This window comes from Gossypium raimondii, chromosome 12, assembly GCF_025698545.1.
Source record: "Gossypium raimondii isolate GPD5lz chromosome 12, ASM2569854v1, whole genome shotgun sequence".
Taxonomy (NCBI): Eukaryota; Viridiplantae; Streptophyta; class Magnoliopsida; order Malvales; family Malvaceae; genus Gossypium; species Gossypium raimondii.
The window spans coordinates 11,594,437-11,604,212 of NC_068576.1; the positions used below are offsets into that span (position 1 = coordinate 11,594,437).

The following is a 9,776-nucleotide window of genomic DNA, read 5'->3' on the forward strand; positions in this document are numbered from 1 at the left end:
ATACAAAAGCAACCCTAAACCCATATTCATCTAAGTACATTTTAACAACAATCCAATAAAAATGCTCCCTCCTTTCATGTAACAACCCGTTTTTAGTGAATTCGGAATAGTGGTTTTGGGACCACAAATCTGAGTCCGTAAGAAAAATTATTTTAAAACTTATTTTATGGTCTACAGTATGATAGGAATATCGTATAAAAATTTCGTTAAGAAAATTTTATCGATTACATGTTTAATTGATAAAATGACCAAATTGCATAAAATGCAAAAGTTGAGTTCTAGTAGCTATAAGTATCAAATAGTTATGGAATTCAAAATTGGAGGTCCTTATATGGAAAATAGACCATTAAGAGAAGTTAGTAGATAAGTATGATGATTCATCCATAGAAAATTTGATAAAGAAAAGGACTAAATTGGAAAGTTAAAATAATAAAAGATGATAAGTTAATTAAATAATAAAATATCATTTAAAACAGAATGTTCAGGAGTTTTCACACGGCCTGACACACGGGCGTGTGGCTTGGCCGTGTGACCCCTGCACCTACACACGGCCTAGCACACGGGCGTGTGACTTGGCTGTGTTACCTAAGTCAAGGAGTTACACGGGTATGGACATGGGCTGGGACACGACCATGTGCCCTATTTTGAATGCCCACACGGCCTAACCACAAGGGCGTGTGTCCCCTGCATCTAGGAAAAATTTTGAAATTTCGTGAAAAATTCTCTGAGGACCCGGTTTAGTCATGACTGGTTTCTAATGTATGATTTGGGCCTCGAGGGCTCATATAAGGGACTTATTGAATAATTTCTGACATGATTGTTAAATAATCTTAAATGTCCGTCTTTAATCTGTATATTTCGGTAATGCTTCGTAACCCTTTTTTGGCGACAATTATGGGTTAGGGGTGTTACATTTCACCTTTCATAACATCATTTTTTTAAGAGCCCAAGAAGAACAAGTCTTGTAGGAGCTGTTGTTGGTGGATCATATCAGTTAATGATTTACTCAATCCATTCTCAAACATTTAGAGTCAGCTTTCCATTGTTTTTAAAAAGCACTTTTGAGATAAAAAAAATATTGTTGGAGAGAAGCTAAATTTTTTTGCTTCTCTCAAAAAGCATATTGTTAAACAATGCTTTTATCTCAAAAGTGTTTTTTTGTATCCCAAAAGTGCTTCTTAGAAACAATGCTAAACTGGTCCTTAAATGATGTTGGGTACTTCTATATATTTTTTTCTTCCCCATCTTCTCCACCGACAATTCCTACATTCTATCCACAATCAGACCATGTGACACCATATAGTGGCCAACCGATAGTGTCACAAATACCCCCAACATCGTTGTTCTACCGAGGTGGGACACCCTCACAACCACTGACTCAAAAGGGGGAATGTACGATGGGCGGCTAGGATATGGTTGCAATCAACCACGAAGGAAGGAGATGAAGTTAGCGATCAACCCTGACGTGCACGTGAAGATGAAGTTGAAATCAATGAGGAGTTGTAAACCTAAACAGTGTGACGGAACACTAGGCATGCCCGATGCCCACCTGGTTATGGCACACATTCGGGATGCCGATGATTATGTTATTTTGTAATTTTTTTGTTTACTTTGTTTTACATCCCAAATGTACACTTATTTACAATATACGAAATAAATTTATTAAATTGGTTTGATTTGTACACAATCATATTGTGAGTTTAAAATTTACAATTATTATGTTACTTTTTCATTTAAGTTTTTCTCTATCCATTTGTTAAGTACAATATTTTCAAAAAGCAAAGAGTTTCTTGGAAGGTCCGGAAAAAGATTAAAACTTTGGCTTGCATGTTGTAATATATCTTACTTCAATAATTAATATTAATTTACACTTTACAAAAAAATTTAATGAATAAGTTAGTGTTTTCACTGCATAAGTTACCATATATTACAATATATCTTCTCCTCGATGCTCTCAGGTTGTATGAACACATTGAATTCATTGAGGTCATGGTTTCTACATTTTCCCTAATCAAGATTATCTCGATAATCACGGGTTACAAAGCTTAGAAGCAGTTGGTTGAAATGGCCAAAAAGAAAACGCTCCCTGCAAGGGCGTTTTCTTCTGACATGGTAGTGAAAATACTTCTTGTAGGATGCGTTTTTCTTTTTGGCCATTAACCTAGCTAACTTGATTGCTTCTAAGCCCTGTAACTTGGGATCCCCGGGGAAAATTTTTTCCCTTTATACCCCGGGTCATTCCCTATATAAATATTCATTCTTCATCCGCTACTCACCTACATCTCAGTTTCCTCTAAATTATTTTTTTTCTTGCGTGTTGAAATTTTTGGGTTTAAAAATTCATTTCTCTCTCACTCTGAGGGAGACATAGTCATAGTTTTAAGTTATGTTTAGGTTCATAGTGATGTCATGGAGCTCAGTAACCGACAAATTTCACCTGTTGTGTGAGTATAGAGCCATCACCTGAGAAGCCGTGATTGCTTTACAACTTGAAGTCCAAGTTGACTGTAATTATACAGTCTCGGGTTGAAGTGTAACTAAGGCTTCAAGTTTACAAAGGTTATGTTATTAAAGGATCAAGCATAATTAGGGTTGTAGTTGATGGTGCTAATACGGGCACGACAACAAGTTTCTCCTCATCATAGGAACATGCTTCATAAAACTCAAACATAAGCACGAGGAAGGAAAACTCATGGGGCTTTCTAGTATAATCAAATAATTCATGTTGTCCATCTTCATTGAAGGCGATGACCTTTTAGTATAATCTGTTACACCCCAATGCTGTCACATGTTATAATAACGGGGTCACCGCCTTCGGTTGTAATGGATAAGACACATTATTTAATTATAGTGAAACGCCATTACGGTTTTCTTCCTCGTACTTATATTTGAGTTTTATAAAACATCCTCTTCTGATTAGAAGAACTCGTTGTCATGCCCGCATAACCACTACCAACTGGAATCTTATTTATGCTCCATCCTTTGACAACATAACCTTTGTAAACTTGAAGCCCTAGTTACACTTCAATCCGAGATCATATAATCACTGTAAACTGGAACCTTGAGTTGCAATGCGATCCGACTTTCCAGGTGATGGTTTCATACTTACATGACAGATGAAATTTGTAGGTCACCCAACTCCACAAGACCACCATAAATTCAAACATTTTTTTAAAACTATAACCATGTCTATCTCAAATACAAACAAAAATAAATTTACAAATTTTTAATTTCCAACCGCAGAAATTTTTTTTATCAAAATGAAAACACGTACTACAGGTATATTTTCACTAATGTGACAGTAAAAATGTAACTTGTCTTTGCTCTTTCCAAAAACAATGTAAATCCGTAATTTTTAAAAAATCAACATAGTTTCTCAATTGTTTTTTTTTAAAAACATATTTAGTTAAATTAAACAATGAAATTACCTTTATAGAAGGACAGGTCACAGAAAAGAACAGGTCAACTCTGGAATTTCAAAACATAAAGGGAAAAAAGGAGGTTTTTTCACTTAAGATTGAGACTTTCCTTCCTCCGTTCAACGTACAGTGTCCTGCGGAACTTCAACTTCTTAATCCTTATAATAACTTGGCAATTCCTCCCTCTATCTATATAATTATCCGAAGGAGAAACTCTTTCCCAAAGCTTTTTTGAACTTTCTTTCATGGCGGATATACTTGCTTCTTTGAGGTCTTTAATGGCCTCTCAATCTCCTCCTCTCGATGCCTTACTTGTCCCTTCTGAAGATTATCATCAGGTTTAATTTATATGAAAAAAAAATCATTTTTATCAATTCCATGACAAATTATTGTTTGTTTAATTTTTGAATCGTCTTTTTGTAGAGCGAATATGTTTCTGCTCGTGACAAAAGGCGCGAGTTTGTTTCTGGATTCACCGGAAGTGCAGGTCTCTATTTCGATTTTCTCTTTCTATAATTATTGTTTTTGTTGTTCTTCTTCTTCTTATATAATTTTTATTAATTTGGTAAAAAATATCTCAGGATTGGCACTTATAACAAAAAATGAAGCAAGGCTATGGACCGACGGCCGATATTTCTTGCAAGCAACGCAGCAGCTTAGTGATCAGTGGAAACTAATGCGTATCGGAGAAGATCCTCCCCTTGATGTCTGGATGTCTGATGTAAATTTACCAATTTGCTTCACAAGTATTCGATCTTTTGCTTCCACATTTGATACTTTTATTAATATATATATGTTTTTAATGAATGAATGATTTAGAATTTGCAAAAGGAGGCAGCTATTGGGATTGATCCTTGGTGTGTGTCGGTAGACACGGCTCAAAGATGGGAACGAGCTTTTGCGAAAAAGAATCAGAAATTAGTTCAAACCTCAACAAATTTGGTTGATGAGATTTGGAAAAATCGGCCACCAGCTGAAATTAATCCAGCTGTTGATCATCCCTTGGAATTTGCCGGTCGTTCTGTCGCTGAAAAGTTGAAAGCTTTGAGGGAAAAGCTTTCCAGTGAAAAGGCTCGTGGGATTATCATCACAGCTTTAGATGAGGTGTGGGCTTTTCAAATTGTTGATTCTAATGGAATTTGTTGAGGTTTTTCTTTTCTTTTTTAGTTTAAATGGCTACTTTACAGGTTGCGTGGTTGTATAATATCCGTGGGAGCGATGTATCTTACTCTCCTGTTGTTCATGCATTTGCTATTGTAACATTGAATTCGGCCTTCCTTTATGTGGACAAAAGGAAGGTTTCTTCTAAGGTAGGATTTTGAGTATATATACTTGGTTGTTGAAGTTTTGTTGAAGTTTTCATTTTTTTCCCCTTTACTGTATTAGATCATTTAAATCAAGGTATAACTTTCTGGGCTAGATGGTTTAGGTTTATTGATCACATGTATGTTAATACAGGTGAGCTCTTCCTTGCAAGCGAATGGAATTGAAGTTCGGGAGTATGGTGCAGTGAGTTCTGATGCTGCGATGTTAGCATCTAATCAGCTTGACCAGGCCACGGGAGTGAATTTTGGTCAAAATGGTGTTTGTCAAAATGATACTTGTGATAATGATCTTATATGGGTTGATCCTGCTTCATGCTGCTATGCTTTGTTTTCGAAACTAGATGCTAATAAGGTGCTTTTGCAGCAGTCACCTTTGGCCCTCGCAAAAGCCTTAAAGGTTGTCGATTCACTTACTTTCTGGTTGAATCTTTCTTTAGAATTGCATAGAATATATTTATTTGAAGTCTCTTCTAATATTGTGAAAATATTAGAAGTTAGAACACCTTAGGTTTTTTATGTTTACTTGTAAATCCACATGCACTGATCCAGAAGAACAAACTTATGCTGCTTCCCAAACAAGAAAAACGGGAAGAGTCATTACCTATTTAAAAAGAACCTGAAAGGATCTTTAATATTTAAAGAGAGATTCTATTTGCTCGTGTCTCATCTTAAATTAATTTATCTATATCAACACTTTTGCATTTCCAGAATCCAGTTGAGTTGGATGGATTGAAAAATGCACATATCCGGGATGGTGCAGCTGTTGTGCAGTATCTAGTCTGGTTGGATAAGCAGGTATAGGACAGTGACCTTTGAATATTATTTTCTCTCTTGGAAATTGATAAGTATTCACTCTAATTCATGAAGCTTCTAACTTATTTGTTTTGATTTGGTTATTATTTCAAAATAAAGATATTTCTGAATCTATGCAACTCGATTATAGGCTGAAATGATGCTATTGCTATCTCAATTGCACAGATGCAAGAGATTTATGGGGCTTCAGGTTACTTCTTGGAAGGGGAGGTAACAAGCAAAAAGATACCGTAAGTTATAGAATTTCAAGTTGATATGTTGCCTATCTGTCACCTCTGTTCAGTTGCTGTTTTTTTTTTATCCTTAAACCAAACAGGCTGTCCCCTCTCTTAAGAAAAATTTCTGAGCTGGAGGTGGACTGACTGATGCTTTGATTTTTCATGCTAATGGAAGGAATGCACCATGCAGGGAGACTATGAAACTGACAGAGGTGTCTGTTAGTGATAAATTGGAGGGGTTTCGTGCATCAAAAGAGGTAACAATACTTTTGAGGAAGTTTTCTTGTGTTGATAAGAAAACTTAGTCAAAATATCATTCTGGATATAACTATATCAGTAATAACCTTCAAGTGAGAAATTCTTGTTTTAGTAGTGGTAAGTTTTGTTGTTTGTGTCCACCAACCAGCAATTACCTTGTTTTTGTAAACTTGGGCATCGTAGTGTTTGAAACTAAGAATTTAGTCTCAACTCATAAGCATTTAGCATGTAATGAGCATCTTCAGTTGCTAAAAGTATCGCGCTTGCATTTGTATTTGTTAATCTAACATTTTTTTCTATGTTACTAATTGAAGCACTTCAGAGGCCTAAGTTTCCCCACTATTTCTTCGGTTGGTCCAAATGCGGCCATCATCCATTACTCACCTCAGGCCAAAACATGTGCTGAGCTTGATCCAAATAGCATTTATCTTTTTGATTCAGGAGCGCAGGTTTGTCATCTAGTCCTATTTTTAGCTTATATCCATTAATCAAAACTATAAGTACAATGCCGATATTTTTTTATTCTAGATTCTGAGTTCTGATTCTTAATCCTTAACTGATAAAGTATCTAGATGGAACAACTGATATAACTCGGACGGTTCATTTTGGAAAGCCTTCAGCACACGAGAAGGCTTGCTATACCTCAGTAAGTGGCTTCTGTTGAATTCTCTCCTGGATATTACATTATTAGTTACCTATGTTCACCTTCCTTTCCTTTGGTCACACCATATGCAAATTTAAATTCTGATGTGCTTATATTTCCAAAGCCCCTGGTGGATTTGATAACAAGCTGCATATCCATCTCTCAGATTTTTGTTTACTTTGCTTGGGAAATGATGTGTCACATGAATGATTGTGATGCTTGATAGGAACCGTATAGTGAGTTGGATGTCTTACCTATATTTGACGATACATATTAAGCTTGAAATTAATATTTTTGTAAGAATAGAACGGCATCTGTTGTTTGTAATGATAAAGTCCAATGAGTCAGCAATTGTGATTTTTAGACATAACCAAACTTATGTTCACATTAAGGCAGTTGAAGGCTGTTCAACATATTAGAAGTCAAAATTTATGACTCAGATTGGTTTTTGCTTTTTGATAGTGCAAAGATAGGTTGAGATCCTTGGATCCCACTTTTCTTCTTTCCTTAGATTCATATCCTATTCTTCCTGAACTTATGCCTCTAAGAAATTGGTTGATTCCCTGCAGGTTCTAAAGGGCCATATTGCTTTGGGCAATGCTCGATTTCCTAATGGAACAAATGGTATTAAAACTTATCTCTATTTTTCCGTTCAGTTTTTCCATATTAATTTTAAGCATTTCTTTTTGAAGTCAAGTAGATTTTGTTTTGACTCCAATATCTAACTAATATGTGTGCATATACTTTTATATGTATACATACACATGCTCTCATATGTATATATTAGTTCAATTGATTTGTTGCTTTTTTAGGTTATTCTCTTGATATTCTGGCTCGAATTCCTTTGTGGAGGTATGGTCTTGATTATCGACATGGTACTGGTCATGGAATTGGGTCTTACCTAAATGTTCATGAAGGTTAGCAATGAACTACAATTGCTTGGTGAAGTTAGGGTTCCATTAATGGAACTTTTCACTTAACTTTGGTTTTTCCTTGTTGAACTACTTGGAACAGGGCCACATCAAATTAGTTTCAGACCACAGGCTCGTAATGTGCCACTTCAAGTTTCCATGACAGTAACAGATGGTTAGTATTGTTTATCCTATCTTAACTCTTAACTCCGTTAACTGTTTTCAAAATTTTCATTCTACTCGACAAAGGACTTTTATCTTGTCTTATGCTGACTAAACCCTTCACTTCAGGTTTTTTTTTCCCTACTTAATGCTTTAACGCCTGGTTTACTTCAAGCTTTTCATGCGTACATTTTCTAAGCATTTAATCCCTGCCTGGTTGTCATTCTTGGCTTGAGTCTTTTTCCCTAGCAGCCTTGGCCCTTCTTTTGCGGGTCCTGTTTTGTGCATATGTTACCATGATTGGAAAGCTCCAAGTAATTTAAGAATTCTATTTCCTCGACGTTAAAATATTACCTAGCATGTCTTCTGAAAAGTAGTATGTATTACTGTATAGCGGAAGTAATAACCAATCGTATTCGGAAATTCCTTTTCCCAGAACCTGGATATTATGAAGATGGCAACTTTGGTATAAGATTGGAGAATGTACTCGTAATCAAGGAGGCTGATACCGAATTCAACTTTGGTGATAAGGGATATTTATCATTTGAGCATATCACATGGGTAAGTTCGTCATTATGTGAAATTATTCATCTTTCTTTTCCTCGTATCAACCATGTTGCATGTGTTTGTCCTCATGTGCATGCATGCTTTAGATTTTTCGGGTCTCGTACTTGTGGATTACAATTCTATACAATTAGTGCAGGGCCTGATTAACTTGATTGATAAGCTACGGGGAGATATGCTATTAATCTGTCCATTGATACTCTATTTCAAGTATTCTTAAAATTATCATCCTTTGGAACATCTCCTTATTTCCGTATTATAGCATGTTGGATGTGGGGGTTGTTTTTTGGTCATACTTGAATGGTTTAATTTGTATACTCTATTTTTACAGAGACAACTGAATTTTCGACTTTATTAATTAATGGCTTATCTTATTTTCAGGCACCGTATCAAATAAAATTGATAGACTTAAGCATCTTGACACCGGAGGAAATACAGTGGTTAAATAGGTACCATTCGAAATGTCGGGAAATTCTTGCACCTTCCTTGCATAAAAATGAGATGGAATGGCTGAAAAAAGCTACTGAACCTGTAAGTGCATGATGTGTCGATTCAATAAGCCTATGGAAATTCTTGCATCGTTTTTATGCTTTTATTCTATATTAAGAATAAATATATGAGATTTGTTCTATAAATGATATTTATTTTGCACATTTACATGTGATATGTTTATGGAGTAATTAATGGTTGTCTTCCTTGTAAGTTCCTCTTTATTTCACTTCTCCCAATAACGTCCTCACTCGGCTACCATTGTAGCATTCATCTTTTGTTGGGCATATGGTGGCCACATGATGTCATTGGGACACCATTGACTTTGAATTTCATTGCCTAGATGAAGGGATGAAGACTTCAGCTGGAGGGAACCGCTAGTCCTCCCAGTGGTGCTATTCAAGAAGCTGTCAGCTAAGTGGTTTGGGGTTGCTCGTCTTGAAAACAGCAACTGGTGGATGAACCTCCCCAAATTAACCATAGCGGGCTTGGCCGATAGGGTTCCACCCCACCTAAGTTTTTAATTAATTCCTCAATAGTTCGCAAAGTTTTCCTTAAAAATCAATTAAACGGAATTTTAATCTGAAATTTTAAAGCAACTATTATTAGATTTAATGAGAAAGTTATCAATTAACATGTTAAACGTTAGTTGTTTTTTGTTTGATCGAAACAATGTTAAACGTTTGTTCAAAAAAATCTATGCACTGCGCACAAACAGAATTAAATATAGGTCACTCAATCACTATTTTTTTCTTTTTCAGTCACCTATTAAATTTTAATTGGTCAAACAACAATTGCCTCTTTTCCTTTTGGTTTCTCAATTATCAATTTTTAATTTGGTCATCCAAATTAATAGAGATTGTTTTTTTTTATCTCTAGGGTTGATATAATAGTTAAAATCTAGGGGCTGGTTGGGGTAATTTTCATATATGCTTTTCAAAATTTTAAATTAGTAAGGTAAATTTGCACTTTGG

At 35.4% G+C, this 9,776-nt stretch overlaps 1 protein-coding gene across 3 annotated transcripts; it reads left to right on the plus strand.

Moving 5' to 3' along the window:
* Positions 1–3,501: 3,501 nt before the first annotated feature.
* LOC105763294 (aminopeptidase P1) lies at positions 3,502–9,445 on the plus strand. 3 transcript variants are annotated; one of them, XM_012581473.2, is made up of 17 exons: positions 3,502–3,757; positions 3,843–3,906; positions 4,001–4,140; positions 4,239–4,523; positions 4,607–4,729; positions 4,878–5,141; positions 5,453–5,539; positions 5,723–5,787; positions 5,951–6,032; positions 6,348–6,482; positions 6,599–6,679; positions 7,246–7,300; positions 7,489–7,593; positions 7,691–7,762; positions 8,186–8,310; positions 8,695–8,844; positions 9,070–9,445. In XM_012581473.2, the coding sequence occupies exons 1-17, from the start codon at positions 3,665–3,667 to the stop codon at positions 9,103–9,105; spliced, it is 1,962 nt and encodes a 653-aa protein (XP_012436927.1). In that variant the 5' UTR covers positions 3,502–3,664; the 3' UTR covers positions 9,106–9,445. The 3 variants fall into 3 exon arrangements, with proteins under 3 accessions (XP_012436927.1, XP_012436929.1, XP_012436928.1); XM_012581475.2 differs by having other exon boundaries at positions 9,146–9,445; XM_012581474.2 differs by having other exon boundaries at positions 3,504–3,757; positions 5,966–6,032.
* Positions 9,446–9,776: the final 331 nt, after the last annotated feature.